Source organism: Lepidochelys kempii, chromosome 6 (genome assembly GCF_965140285.1).
Source record: "Lepidochelys kempii isolate rLepKem1 chromosome 6, rLepKem1.hap1, whole genome shotgun sequence".
NCBI classification, from domain to species: Eukaryota; Metazoa; Chordata; order Testudines; family Cheloniidae; genus Lepidochelys; species Lepidochelys kempii.
This window is the reverse complement of record NC_136385.1, coordinates 89435349-89451535: the sequence shown is the minus strand read 5'-3', so window position 1 is coordinate 89451535 and position 16187 is coordinate 89435349. Positions and strand designations below refer to the sequence as shown.

Below are 16187 nucleotides of genomic sequence, written 5' to 3'. Positions count from 1 at the left end.
ATCAGCCATAGCCAGGCAAGACTCATGATGATAGATCTTAAATATGCCCACCAAAAGAGGGCCTAAGCAGCACTTATATAATACAAAAAGAAAAGGAGTACTTGTGGCACCTTAGAGACTAACCAATTTATTTGAGCATGAGCTTTCGTGAGCTACAGCTCACTTCATCAGATGTTTACCGTGGAAACTGCAGCAGACTTTATATACACACAGAAATCATGAAACAATACCTCCTCCCACCCCACTGTCCTGCTGGTAATAGCTTATCTAAAGTGATCAACAGGTGGGCCATTTCCAGCACAAATCCAGGTTTTCTCACCCTCCACCCCCCCACACAAATTCACTCTCCTGCAGCAGGAGAGTGAATTTGTGTGGGGGGGTGGAGGGTGAGAAAACCTGGATTTGTGCTGGAAATGGCCCACCTGTTGATCACTTTAGATAAGCTATTACCAGCAGGACAGTGGGGTGGGAGGAGGTATTGTTTCATGATTTCTGTGTGTATATAAAGTCTGCTGCAGTTTCCACGGTAAACATCTGATGAAGTGAGCTGTAGCTCACGAAAGCTCATGCTCAAATAAATTGGTTAGTCTCTAAGGTGCCACAAGTACTCCTTTTCTTTTTGCGAATACAGACTAACACGGCTGTTCCTCTGAAACCTTATATAATACAGTGATGCGTGCTAGAGAAAACCCTAGAATAGATAAGAGTAAATTAATAGATAGTTCAACCAACATCATACTATAACCTACCCTTTCCACATTAAAAAGTAGAGACTTCCCATTCTTACTGATTATCACTATGATAAAATAGAATAACTTAAGTGTATACTCTAATGCCTCTAAATTATATACTTTTAAAATGATTAATAGGTTTACTTGAACTTTTCAGAATATATCTCTGCTAGCTGAGACTAAACATGAAAAATTTCAAGTTAAAAAGTCAGAGGTGATTTTGTAAAAAGGAAGGCGCATAGACTTAAAATGGAAATTGTGTCACTACTAAAATTATGGAGACACTAACACGGTGCCATAATTACAGGCATTACTGGGTCTGTTCTACCTCCTCACCACCTTTCATTCTATTTCATCCCTCTTGGTTCTCTTAGCTTTACTTTTTCTCTTGTACCTTTTCCCCCCGCTCTGCTGCTATAAACGTCTTATTGCTAGGTAATGAATGATCCCATGTGAGACTGGGACATCAATGGCAAATCTGACAAATACCTACTCATCTCTCTTTTTTCTTTCCCTTCTTCCTCTTCTCTTATCCAGTCCTCACTCGGACAGTTATTAAAAGATACATTGGAACATCATCCAGCTCCCCCTCTATTTCTCTTCTCCTACCCTATGCCATACCGAACCACATATCATACCTGTGGTAGCAGATTCCAATAGCTTGATAGATCTCACTATTACTTGGATTACACAATGAAGCCTCTTTAAAGTCCTGAAAAAAAAGATACTCAATTATATATGTTTGTATTGTTTTGCTTCAATAACATGGCCTTAGCAAATCAAATTTATATCAACAAGGGGATGAAACCTAAACAAGAACACAGTATGTTTTCAGTAGAATTGGAGAGTTAATGCACTGTTTTCCATTCCATAATTAATGCTCAGGTTCTTGGGGGAACATAGTTTTTCTAGTCAGACAATATATTTGACATCCAGGTATTTCCTACAGAGCTGGATGCAATATTACTTCCAGTATTTTTTATAGAAACACCTATATAATTGCAATTAAACATACATATTAAGGGTATATTATTTTCTGATACACAATCTCGTTATAAAATTCAGTAATAAAAACATTTTAATAATAAAAACATTTTTTCATTTGCTTCTGCTACAGTATTTATAAACAAGTAAACTCAAGTAGTTTAAAAATAAATGATAGGATTGAACTGAGTGATTCTTTGGTTAGAGAGTTTCCTGTTCATAATATTCCAATTAAAGATGTGTCAATATTTCCATTATAAGTCACTAGTTTAGGGATTTCTAACTCTTCTTTTAACTAAAATTTGGAATACTTTCTCTGTGTGCTTTTGATATATAAGATTTAAAAGGAAAACACTGTTTGGATGTTTCTGATATGGAGAAAACACCTTTTAACGTTATAATAAGGAAGTAGATTAAGTCCTTGCAAGGGAAAGTAGCCTTTATACAGTCTACAGCACCTCCCATCAACATATAATTACAGGAACAGTTTGGCTTTGAAACAGCACTTGTACTGATGCACTCAATGGAAAAATAGTTTAGACTGGGGTGGCCAGCCTGAGCCTGAGAAGGATTCATAGATTCATAGATATTTAGGTCAGAAGGGACCATTATGATCATCTAGTCTGACCTCCTGCACAATGCAGGCCACAGAATTTCACCCACCACTCCTAAAAAAGACCTCACACCTATATCTGTGCTATTGAAGTCCTCAAATTGTAGTTTGAAGACCTCAAGGAGCAGAGAATCCTCCAGCAAGTGACCCGTGCCCCATGCTACAGAGGAAGGCGAAAAACCTCCAGGGCCTTCCAATCTGCCCTGGAGGAAAATTCCTTCCCGACCCCAAATATGGCGATCAGCTAAACCCTGAGCATATGGGCAAGATTCATCAGCCAGAATTTACCAATGTACGTTGCCAAAGAGCCACAGTAATATGTCAGCATCCCCCCCACCCCATCAGTTCCTCCCCGCCCTGCTCCCAGCGCTTCCTTGCCACTGGCAGCCCCGCCGATCAGCTGCTCCCCCTCCCTCCCCACACCTCCTGATCAGCTGTTTCGTGGCATGCAGGGGCCTCTGGGTTGAGGGGGAGGAGCGAGGGCACTACAGGCTCAGGGGAGGGGGCAGGAAGGGGTGGAGTGGGGGCAGGGCCTGTGGCAGAGCCAGAGGTTGAGCAGGGAGCACCTCCTGGGCCATTGGAAAGTTGGCACCTGTAGGTCCAGCCCCAGAGTCAGTGCCGATACAAGAAGCCGCGTATTAACTTCTGAAGAGCCACATGTGGCTCCGGAGCCACAGGTTGGCCACCCCTGGTTTAGAGGGTATTTTCTAGCTCTTCAAATGGAAAAAAATAAATATCTCACTATCTATAGAGATTTCGTATTCAAGAGACTATCATCACATTGTTCTGACATTGTAATGAGATATACACATATGTACAGAAATGTGCTACTACGTTAGTAAAACCTCTCTTTTGTAGTGACAATTTTATTTTACTTGTGTAACTAAAATATTGTAAAATAAAGGCCCACTCTAAACAGGGCTGGACGTTCTGGCCCAAACTACCCAAGCACTTAAACGTGTTTAGCTGTAAGCACACAAATAGTTCTAATGAAGTCAATGGCACTGCTCACATTGCTAATTTTGCGCAAGTGCTTAACTGCATTGCTGGATCACCACACTCACCTTCACAGATCCAGTAACCACTCCAAACACACTGAAAGACCTGTTGTTATTTACAGCCAGGCACTGACATACCACAGATTGTGCTCCAAGAAAAGAGTCTGGGATACACACCTTAATACATTTAAAATATCCTTCACCGAACAAGGACACTCCACCAGAGAAGTAGATTGCATCATGGAACAGGCCACTCAAATACCCCAAGAGAACCTGCCTCAATACAGGGGAAAAAAACAAAACAAAAAAACCAAAAACCTCCAACCACACACCCCTAGCTGTCACGTACAAGCCCACACCGGAACCCATGTAGGGTATCATTAAGCAATTACAACCCATACTCTATGGAGACCACATCCTAAAATAAATCTTTCCTGAACCCCCTCTTCTGGCCTTCAAACCACTCCCCTACCTTGCCTACACATCACTCCATATCTGATCTAGAAGTCCTCATCCTCAAAGGAAACCTGCACAATACCTTCAAAAGATAGGCCTGTGAGCTTAAATTCATAACTTTGCTAAACACTAAAAATCATGGTCTTAATACAAAAAGAAAAAGGAGCACTTGTGGCACCTTAGAGACTAACCAATTTATTTGAGCATAAGTTTTCGTGAGCTACAGCTCACTTCATCAGATGCATACTGTGGAAACTGCAGAAGACATTATATACACAGAGAGGTATTGTTTCATGGTCTCTGTGTATATAATGTCTTCTGCAGTTTCCACAGTATGCATCTGATGAAGTGAGCTGTAGCTCACGAAAGCTTATGCTCAAATAAATTGGTTAGTCTCTAAGGTGCCACAAGTACTCCTTTTCTTTTTGCGAATACAGACTAACACGGCTGTTACTCTGAAACCGGTCTTAATACAGACACTGGATTTATAGCTTATTACAATAATCTGTAACCTACTAACTTCCCCTCCCCCCTTTTTGTCCTATAACTGCAGAGGTTTTAATGGGCCACTTCACCTTGATTGGTCTCTTATAAGTTTTAACTACTTATGATAAACAATCTGTTCACAATGTGTGTAGTTATGACATTCTGAGTACCTTTCCCAGACCTGAAGAAAAGATTTGTGTAGCTCGAAAGCTTCTCTTTCACTTTCACCAACAGAAGTTGCTCCAACAAAAGATATTACCTCTTCCACCTCGGCTCTCTTGCTAGATCATGGCAGAAAACATCTTCCAGGATTGAGCCCTAAAAGACTACCTCCTGACACAACAGGCATAGTACATGTGGGTTCTCTGAAAGCTCCCCCCAGCAGCACACTAACAAAACTGATTTGTACACCAGATTCTCTAAATTACATGTAGGAAAAACATAATCTTGTGAAAATATTTAGCTACACGGGATGCATTAGGATTTTGAGTCTCTAATGTTCAACTCTCATTTTGTAAATCACTCTTCTCTAAAATTCATTCAGGAATTAACACTTTTTCCTGATCATGTTGCTTCTACCGCATTACTATGAGTCCCTATTCTCCTTTTAGGAGCCCCTACACATCAAAATATATACCATCTGAGTCTCTCCGTTGAGCCTCTTTGATGAATTACATTTAGTAGCATAAGACAGAGACCTATACAGTAATTGTTCTATTTCAGCTATTTCTATCCAAGGTCTACAAAGTGTGAAGGACTTTTTCCTGTGCATTTCTAGTGGGACATTTCTGGGTCATCACAAAGGTATCCATCTTCATAGAATCATAGAATATCAGGGTTGGAAGGGACCCCAGAAGGTCATCTAGTCCAACCCCCTGCTCGAAGCAGGACTAATTCCCAGTTAAATCATTCTTGCATCTACATAGAATATCTATCTTTGAAACAAATATACTACCCAATTTTGTAGCGTGCCCATGCTGAAATCATTCCTGTCACATGAACAAAAAATTCAAAGCCTAAAGTTACCCATCCAAAATAAAAACACAAATAATACTGAGAAAAGTATTCCTTTAAGTCATAACAATTGAAGGTTTTTGAGAAATTATACTTTAAGAATGAAAAACGGTATCTATGAGACTATTTAATATGTTTAAACCTCAGTTCGGCTATTGTTTTGCAGGCAGAACGCCCAATGAATAAGAGGGGAGTCTGGATTATGGATCAATGACAAGACTGCAATCCTTTTTCTGAAAACCTGAAGAAAAAAAAACTCAAGGCCTGAGTCTCCTGTAACTTTAACCTTGAGTGATCATTTCACCTTCTGCAAAGAGAATGTAAAACAAAACCAAATCAGAATCCTCCATTCACTTACACCTGTGGCATTGGCTTACACTCACCTTGCAAAAACAGAAAATGACTATTCACGGTGCAAGGCAGTGGAGGCAGGCCTTCACTTTTTAACTTAATATACAACTTGCATATTTTGGTTCTGTTTGTTGTTTACACTGTGGCCATTTTACACCACTCTGGCAGTGTAAAGGTGCAGCAAAAAGAGTGTAACTGTCATTTATGCCCATGCTAATGTAACACTGAACTACAGTGACAGAAAGGGTTCTTCCATCACTGCAGTAAATCCACCTCTTCAAGAGATGGCAGCTAGATTGATGAAGGAATTCTTCTGTCAACCTAGAAGTGTCTACACCAGGATTTAGGCTGGCTTAATTACATTGCACAGGGCGTGAAATTTTTCACAGCCCTGAGCAATGTAGTTAAGCCGACCTAACTTTGTAGTGTAGACCTGCTCTAAATTTGCACATTATTCTTCAAGTCAGCGATATGTGTCATAAAATAAACATGAAATGTGAAATTTTGTATATAAAGAGAATCTTATACCTCTAATGCATTAGAGTAGTCTTCCAGTTCCACATAGAGTAGTGCACGGTTAATTAACACTGTCAAGACAATTTCCTTAGTCAATTCAAGAAGAAGAAGAATTCCATAGTCTTTCAAAGCCTAAAAAAAAAAAAATTAAAAATATTTAATTTTACTGAGAAGCATACAATGATACTTAAGTTTACAATCTAAAGCTCCAATCCTGCAAACACTTATGTCTTATTTTAAGTACCTGAGTAGTCCTACTGATTTCAGTGTGACTACTAAGATGCTAAAAGTTAAGCACATGCTTAAATGTTTGCAGGACTAGGGCCTAAATGATAAAGAGGAACACAATACAGCAGTTATTTTCTTCTCACAGTGTTGCCTATTCCTTTCTGTACTTATATATACACCCCTGTCTGCAGAACACAATAGCAAAGAGACTAAGTCTGCACTGAGGCTACAAACGATTTATGTTTAGAGATAAAACTGCTATTCTTTCTGTATCTAATTTGCTGTTTCCCATATTTGTGTTTAAACTTTATTTTAATTTTTTTAACTTCACTTTAGATGCATCAAGCATTTTTAATATAAAGTTAAGAAACTTCTGAAAATTAAATGTCTCAAAACCTAATTTAAGACTATACTGGAAAGTCTTATTAGTTTAGTTTTATTAACTAAATCTCAGTAGAGAGCCCAATGGCATGAATAAGTGGAATGGAAATGCAGGTATCAATTCACAAACTTATCAAAGTTGGACAGTATCTCACCAATCCTAAAATGGAAAATAAAGTATATGCCTTAAGTCAAGTGATAACTAATGTGGGATAATTAGAACAGTTTAGGCCTTCATATCATGAAAGGCTTCCTGATAGTATTAGGCAGACCCCGCTTGTTGAAGGGCAGGAATGAACCTGGGAAGCTAAATGCATGAGCCTCTACTACATGAGCTGAAAGCCACATGGCTCTTAGCTAAGGCTGTAGCAGACTCATTAATCTCTAAGTGGTCTGGGTGCCACAAGATGGGACAGAACACCACACCCAGAAGGTGTGTGGGTTGCACTAAGACCTCTCTACACTGCCATATTGGTGTAAAGAGGCCATAGTGTAAATGAGAAGTAGGCCTTTAGTACTTTAGGATTTATCTACACTAGAAATGCTACAGTGGCACAGACACAATAGTCTCCCAGGAGAAGTCCTACTGCTAGCGATATTTAAAACTAGACTAAGCAAACATTGGATTAATCTAAAAGGTCTTTTCCATCCCTAACTCCTGAGAGTCTACATGAGTTGATGGGTCAGCTCCACTCTCACCACTATTCCTGCCACTTCCTGACGCCTATTGGGATGGGCTTCAAGGACTGGAATGGTGATTCAACAAGAAAAATTCTGTAGTCCCTTGGAGGTGAGGGATGGGAACTGAAGTGTCGCTGGGTAGCAAAAAGAATTGGGAGGAGAAGGCTAGAATGAAGACCTGTAGGCTGGAACAGGTGTTGGGGAAGCCTTAAGAGGCAAAATAAGTATTGCAGGGAGCTCAGGGTACTAAGGATTTTTGCACCTTTAGAAGCTATATGGGGTAACAGTTCCCTCTGGAGCAAAAAGATCTGCAGGGAGGAAGTAATCAAGCAAAAGGCTCTGTGGGGCTGTTGACACCCAAGTCCCACCTCTATGGTGATGAAGTCCCAACCCCACCTCTGTGGCGATCCCATGTGTCTTTTTCCCAAATGAAGTGGGCTTTGTGGAGCTTCTGTCCCAATCCTGCTCCTTTGAGCAGTGGGTATGGACAAGGCCACAGGGGACCAGATCAACCCCACAAGATAGAGATGGGCTCAAATTTTTACAATACCCATTACTGCCTTAATCTTGCCCTGTTCTGCTTCTATGCTCCCCTTCTTTCCTTCCCCTTTCTGAACTCCCCTGCAAGATTTTGGTGGGTGGGTGGGCGTGCATGTGTGTGAGATACACATATCGCAGCAGAAATGCATATGTCTGAACAACACTACATCCTGAAATAATCACTGCAAATGTTAGTGATATAAAGGCCAGATTTTCAACCTGGCCTTCACTGTATAAATGTATTGTCATGTATACATCCAAGTACCTGATTATACCCACAAAACAGGTACTTAGATCTTCAACTGACAGCAATGCAGTTGTAAAGGATTGTTGATGCAAAAAGGAAAGCTTGCTACTAATGTTCAGAAACAGTTTATTAGCATTTCTGAATAATTGCATAATCAAGTGCTCTTGAATAAAAGGATATAATACCTTTCTAAAGTCCTTTATTTGGTGATAACAGATTGCTCTGTTGCAATATGCCAAAATGCAGATTTTGTCCAAGTCAATAGTTTTGGTTAGGTCTTCAATGGCATTTTTGTATGTCTGCACATAAAAAACATTGCGTATAAAACCACTGTATAATTCACAGCATCATATGTTCTGTCCTAAAGAACACAACAGTGTAAAATTTGACCATACAGTTTTACATTTCTTGTCTCTTCATCAGTACTGGAAGGCATTCTCTCATATCAGTTTGACAATATGGGCCAGTTATTGTAGTCTTCCCTTAGGTAGGATTTCTACAGGATTTTGACTGGACCAGGACTGCATAATTGAGGCTTATTATTTTATATTTTTGTCATTGTCATGGTTTTATTACTTAGTCAATCATTAATGTTATCTAGCTATATTATTCTTTACCCTCTCTTTGACCCTTTCATGATCACTTTGTATCATCTCCTAACATGGATGGTAGTTTATTACGGAGCTGCAGTTGCTCCTGTGGCCAAATTCACTTATGGGAGCTTCCTCCATGGGTCCTGGAGAGGTAAAATAGAGATAAATCTAGCTAGCTTAGCCAACCCACCCCACTGCACCCTCTCCAGAACCACAGAGCCCCCCACAAAGTGGCTTCCAAGGCACTGGGGAAACTAGAAGTATGCTATATCGGTGGAATTCCCCACAAGCCTGGGTAGCATTGGTCCCCCGCTTTTATCTCTTTCTACAGGTGACTAACAAAAATATTTCATGTACTTCATCCAAAAGATAAAATACATCTCTACCTTATTGTGATATTTCAAAGTTCCTCTGTAGAGATAGGCTCTCACACTGTCAGGATGAATTTTGATAGCCTCGTTACAATTCATAATTGCCTTGGAGTATCTTCCCTTGCTACCATAGTAAGCAGCACGACTTAAATATGCCTTTATAGATGAAGACAGAAACATGCTGCAGTACAAGTACTAAAAAAACTTTGATAATACTTTGGACAACCACTGAGTAAAGGTAATAAATTACTTTTTTCATAAAGAACTTAAAACTTCTAAGTCTCGCGGTCATAAAACCAAGCAAATTAAATGAACACTGGGTACCTTGGTTATAATAATGGAAAACAACATGAATATTGAAACAAGAAATAACTTATATTCCATTAGATATAACAAAAATCAAATGCAGGAAAATGATCTTTGGAAAGCAAAAAGAAAAAACAAAAACAAAAACACAGATAAAACAGACTTTAACAAAACAATACTCATGATATCCAAGTCATCCCTTAAAGGGAAACTACTAAGCTGTTTAATAACAAAAATTACCATTTAGAAATTGCTATTGTGACTCTGGCAGATCAGACACCAGCTCATGCCAAGGTCCCCATGTCTCAAATGAACACTGACAGATAAATAGCTGGAACCTCTCTGGCTCACTTGTGCGTTAATATTAATATGATAAATATAAGAAAGTGCTTAGTGTTTGGACTCTGTTGAATGCTTATGAATTGCTGCATGCATTGATCTTCCTTGTAATATCTGTATTCCATATTGTAATGTACTATTTGAGTGAGTGTAGTGGGAGCCTCTGTGACTGTATGAATCACCATACAGTTGATGGGTCAGCTCCACTTTCACCGCTATTCCTGCCACTTCCTGATGCCTATTGAGATGGGCTTCAAGGACTGGAATGGTGATTCAACAAGAAAAATTCTGTAGTCCCTTGGAGGTGAGGTATGGGAACTGGGGTGTCTCTGGGTAGCAAAAAGAATTGGGAGGAGAAAGCTAAAATGAAGACCTGTAGGCTGGAACAGGTATTGGGGAATAGGGAATTAATTACATACAGGGACATACAGGAGAGGGACATTAATTAGTGTGAAGAGCTGCTCTTCTACAGAAATCATTATGCCCCTCCCAAAAGAGGAGTCCGATCGACACCAGACAGGCTATGGTTGGCTCTTACAACTGGACACTCCCTATATCTGGATTGAGGAACCGTCAACAAAAGTACTAAAGACTTATTGTTGTTCTGTTCTCCTCCCCGTGAAGATGAGTCATGCAAGTGAACTCCTCCCATCAGCTGAGTTTTGCAGCTGAGAGCATATGGCAGGACAGTGATCAAAACCACAAGCAAAAGGAACTAAGGATCTCTATGTTGCTGGGACTCTGAGAGACAATGAGTTTTCTAGGTATAAGCAAGAGATCATCAGTTGCTTAGCATGAATTAACCCTAAATGACAAAAAGAGCTTGCTGATTAGAAGAGCCTCTATTACCTTACCAAGACTGTAATTCATTTGTGTGTCTATATTCGCTTGCTTTAATCTTGTAAACAACACTCTAGTTACCTTTTCCTATTTAATAACTCTACATATAATTTATTAAAGGATTGGCTACAAGCTTTGTCCTTTGTGCGAGATCTAAGGCACAAATGATCTGGGGTAAGTGACTGGTTCTTTGGCACTAGGAGTTACCTCAACATTGCTGTGATTCTTGGTTTTAAGAGCCATGTATGACAGAGATATGCTCAGCTGAGTGACAGGAGAGACCAGAGGACCCAAGGAGACTGTCTGTGACTTCGTTTAAGGCTATTAATATGCCTGAGGAGTTTGCACTTGGTTGGTGAAATCTAAGTTTAGAATTACAATTTGCGGTTTGTGTCCTGGTTTTTTAACAGTTTGCCCTGAGTTTGTTACTCATGTTCTTGCACCTCCATTGGGAACATCAGTTATAACCTGATGGAAAATGTGCTCCAGATTTTTTAATATCCATCACCCTATTGCAACAAAACAATAACTGTTTTGTGCAACACAACAAAACATAATGTGTGAACTCCCTCTGCTACTTTGCTTCAAATAGTTAACTAAAACATACTGAGAGCACTACATATTCTTATGGAAATTATGCTGCTGGTGTATAGACAGAAAAGTAAACATAATCCTCAAATCTTAATTATTTCTCCATTAGAAGCACAGCAGAAAAATAAGTAAGAGTGATTAACACATGGAGGACATAACTGTCAGGAAAATACATAAAAGAGATCGATACCGTGTCTTTCACATATACCAGTATATGAAGAACTTCATAAGAATAGAAGAATGGCCATACTGTCTGAGATCAATGGTCCACCTAGCCCAGTAGCCTGTCTTCCGACAGTGGCCAATGCCAGGTACTTCAGAGGGAATGAACAGACAGTAATCCTCAAGTGATCCATTCCCTGTCACCCATTCCCAGCTTCTGGCAAACAGAGGCTAGGGACACTTCAGAACATGGTTTTGTATCCCTTCCCATCTTGGCTAATAGCCATTGATGGATGTATCCTCCATGAATTTATCTAGTTCTTTTTTGAACCCTGTTATAGTGTTGGTCTTCACAACATCCTCTGGCAAAGAGTTCCACAAGATGACTGTGTGTTGTGAGAAGAAATACTTCATTTTGTTTGTTTTAAACCTGCTGCCTATGAATTTCATCTGGTGACCCCTAGTTCTTGCGTTATAAGAAGGAGTAAATAACACTTCTCTCCTTACTTTCTCCACACCAGTCACGATTTAATAGACCTCTATCATATCCCCCCTTAGTCATCTCTTTTCCAAGCTGAAAAGAGCCAGTCTTCAAATTCTTTTTTGGCCTTCCTAATTATATTTTTACACTTCACTTACCAGAGTTTATGCTTCTTTCTATTTTGCTCAATAGGATTTAACTTCCACTTTTTAAAGGATGCCCGTTTGCCTCTGCTTCTTTTACTTTGGTGTTTATCCATGGTGACACTTTTTTGGTCCTCTTACTATGTTTTTTAATTTGGGGTATAGATTTAAATTGAATCTTTATTATGGTGTCTTAAAAACATTTCCATGCAGCTTGTATGGATGTCACTTTTGGCACTGTACCTTTTAATTTCTGTTTAACTAACTTCCTCATTTTTGTGTAGTTCCCCTTTCTGAAATTAAATGCTACCGTGGTGGACTGCTTTGATGATCCCCCTGGGATGTTAAATTTTATTATGTTATGGTCACTATTACCAAGCAGTTCAGCTATATTCACTTCTTGGACCAGATCCTGTGCTCCACTGAGGACTAAATCAAGAATTAGGGGGTAGCCGTGTTAGTCTGTATCCACAAAAACAACAAAGAGTCTGGTGGCACCTTAAAGACTAACAGATTTATTTGGGCATAAGCTTTCGTGGGTAAAAAACCCACTTTCCTCAGATGCATGGAGTGAAAATTACAGATGCCAGCATTATTATACATGAAGAGAAGGGAGTTACCTTACAAGTGGAGAACCAGTGTTGACAGGGCAATTCAATCAGGGTGGATGTAGTCCACTCCCAATAATTGATGAGGAGGTGTCAATACCAAGAGAGGGAAAGTTGCTTTTGTAGTGTGCCAGCCACTCCCAGTCCCTATTCAAGCCCAAATTAATGGTGTTAAATTTGCAGAGGACCCAACCACATAAGCCACAACATCAGGGACTCAATCACCTGCACATCTACAAATGTGATATATGCCATCATGTGCCAGCAATGCCCCTCTGTACATTGGCCAAACTGGACAGTTTCTACATAAAAGAATAAATGGACACAAATCAGACATCAGGAATGGTAACATACAAAAGCCAGTAGGAGATCACTTCAATTTCCCTGGACATTCTATAACAGATTTAAAAGTAGCCATACTTCAACAAAAAAAAACTTGAAAAACAGACTTCAAAGAGAAACTGCAGAGCTAAAATTTATTTGCAAATTTAACACCATTAATCTGAGCTTGAATAGAGACTGAGAGTGGCTGGCTCACTACAAAAGCAACTTTCTCTCTCTTGGTATTGATACCTCCTCATCAATTATTGAGAGTGGACTACATCCACCCTGATTGAATTGGCCGTGTCAACACTGGTTCTCCACTTGTAAGGTAACTCACTTCTCTTCATGTATAATAATGCCGGCATCTGTAATTTTCACTCCATGCATCTGAAGAAGTGGGTTTTTTACCCATGAAAGCTTATGCCCAAATAAATCTGTTAGTCTTAAAGGTGCCACCGAAATCAAGAATTGCCTCTCCTCTTGTGGGTTCCAGGACTAGCTGCTCCAAGAAGCAGTCATTTAAGGTGTCAAGAAAGTTTATCTCTGCATCCCGTCCTGAGATGACATATACCCAGTCAATATGAGGATAGCTGAATCACCCATTATTATTGAGTTAATTTTTTATAGCTTCTCTAAGCTTCCTGAGCATTTCACAATCACTGTCACCATCCTGGTCAGGTGGTCGGTAGTATATTCCTACTGCTATATTCTTATTATTCAAACATGGAATTACTATCCATAGAGATACTATGGTACAGTTTGGTTCATTTAAGATTTTTACTTAGTTTTACTCTACACTTTCTTTCACATATAGTGCCATTCCCTCAGCCATACAACCTATTCTGTCCTTCCAATATATTTTGTACCCTCGTATTACTGTGTCCCCTTGATTATCCTCATTCCACCAAGTTTTTGTGATGCCTATTATATCAATATCCTCATTTAATATGAGGCACTCAAGTTCACCTATCTTAGTATTTAGATTCTAGTATTTGTATATAAGCACTTTAAAAAATTGTGACTTTTTAGCTGTCTGCCATTATGTGATGTAATTGAATTGGACTCTTTCATTTTATTATTTTTCATCAGATCCTACTGTGACAAAGCTCTGTCCTTGCCTCCGTGGGTACCGTGTTTCCTGGCGGATTTCGCTAGCCTCAGAGGCTCACTGTGACCCTCCACGTAACCCTTCTTTCTCTAGAGACAAGGGTCACAGTCTACTGAACCATTTTCATCATAAGCCAGTGAGGGAGGTGAGGAGAAGTTATCCTTCCTTGCACAGTCTCTGTTGTCTCCCAGTCTCAGTGATTAATCAGGGGACAAGGGGAGGGGGAGCCCAGGCCCACCCTCTACTCCAGGCTCCAGCCCAGGGACCCTAATAGTATCAGCTATGGTAGCTGACCTTTTAGAAACATGACATGTACAATTCCCTGGGCTACTTCCCCCACAGCAGCCCTCACTTCCTCAAGCTCCACTTCACCCTTACCTCAGGGCCTCCTTCCTTGTGCCTGATATGGTGTGTACTACTCAGCCTCTCCATCCAATAGCACAACTTCCTTCCACAGCTCCTGACATGCACACCCACCTGACTGACTGTGAAGCTTTTAACTAGTTTCAGCCAGCCCCTGATTGGCTTCAGGTGTCCCAATCAACCTAGCCTTCTCCCTGCCTTCTGGAAAGTTCTTAATTGGCCCCAGGTGTCTTAATTGACCTGGAGCAGCTTCCATTTCACTTAACCTGGTACCAGGGATTTGTTTAGCCTGGAGCTAATATATCTCTCTCCCACTACTTTTCTATAGCCATCTGGCCTTGCCCCATCACACTACCCATATTTTATCCTCTCCTCCTTACTAGGATAAAGAGAATCGCCATAAATAGATCCTCCCCAAAGGCGGTGGTCTTCAAGGCCGGTCCGCCACTTGTTCAGGGAAAGCCTCTGGCAGGCCAGGCCGGTTTGTTTACCTGCCTCGTCCGCAGGTTCGGCCGATTGCAGCTCCCACTGGCCGCAGTTCGCTGCTCCAGGCCAGTGGGGGCTGCAGGAAGGGCGGCCTGCACATCCCTCGGCCCACACCACTTCCCGCAGCCCCCATTGGCCTGGAGCAGCGAACCATGGCCAGTGGGAGCTGCAATTGTCCAAACCTGCGGACGTGGCAGGTAAACAAACTGGCCCGGCCTGCCAGGGGCTTTCCCTGAACAAGCAGCAGACTGGCTTTGAGAACCACTGCCCTAAGGAATGTCTCTGTTGGAACCACGTGCTCCTCCAGACCTGTTGACTTTCCCCCAGTTCTTAGTATAAAAACCACTCTAAGACCTTTTTAATTTTATGTGCCAGCAATCTGGTTCCATTTTGGTTTAAGTGGAGCCCAGTCTTCCTGCATAGGCTCCCCTTTCCCAAAGGGTACCCCAGTTTCTAATAATCTAAACCCCTCCTTCCTACACCACCATCTCATTCATGCATTGAGACCCTGCAGTTCTGCCTGCCTAACTGGCCCTGACTTCAGAATTCTTTAAAACTGCTCTCAAAATCTACCCAAAAGAAAACCATCAGAATTATAAATTCAGTATTACCTGAAAATGTTTTGGATTAATGGCAAGTGCTCGATTGAAATCTTGGATGCAGTTAGCTTGTTTGAGTTGCATTCTGCACAGCCCTCTCTGATAAAAAGCATCAGAATAATTTGTGTATATCTTGACAGCAAGGCTAAAAGCTTCAAGGGCCTAAAAGATGACATAATGGTTTGAGTTAATGTAATCTACTTGCACAATTGCAACCATAGGCAGAATATCAACTTTTAAAACCAAGTAGTATTTTTTCTTGTGTTTTCACTATTTTACTCCTACTTTTTTAAAATTTTAATACAACATATGAGACAAACACAATAAGTGAAATTCTGCCCTCATTTAATACTTATCTTAGTCCATTTTTTTCAGTGGGACTACATTAGTATAACCAAGGGCAGAATTTGGTCCTGTGACCATCAATGATTAACATACTAAAATTATTTGCTACATTAGAGAACACCTAAAATGTGATTTCTTTAAGGTCCTTCTGCAGATTTTTTTTATTCATACAAAAACACAGATTTTTCGGGGATCTGCTAATGTGGTGGCAGCCACATATTCTAAAGGGAAAGTAACCCATTCCTAGTGGTCAGGGTATGCCACATCAGGTATTTCAGCCACTCTTGACTATCATTTATAAC

The 16187-nt window shown here is 40.3% G+C and overlaps 1 protein-coding gene across 2 annotated transcripts in view; it reads right to left on the bottom strand.

The window, feature by feature from the left end:
• The window catches only part of TTC6 (tetratricopeptide repeat domain 6), a 125316-nt gene that overhangs the window by 10752 nt on the left and 98377 nt on the right, over nucleotides 1–16187 (bottom strand). The window contains exons 23-27 of one of the 2 annotated variants that reach the window (XM_073349092.2): nucleotides 15553–15702; nucleotides 9206–9346; nucleotides 8412–8525; nucleotides 6162–6281; nucleotides 1370–1443 (exon numbers count right to left, since the gene is read on the bottom strand). In XM_073349092.2, the coding sequence (XP_073205193.2) occupies nucleotides 1370–1443; nucleotides 6162–6281; nucleotides 8412–8525; nucleotides 9206–9346; nucleotides 15553–15702 (599 nt within the window). The remainder of the gene's footprint in view (nucleotides 1–1369; nucleotides 1444–6161; nucleotides 6282–8411; nucleotides 8526–9205; nucleotides 9347–15552; nucleotides 15703–16187) is intronic. The other variant, XM_078853363.1, reaches the window with a different exon arrangement.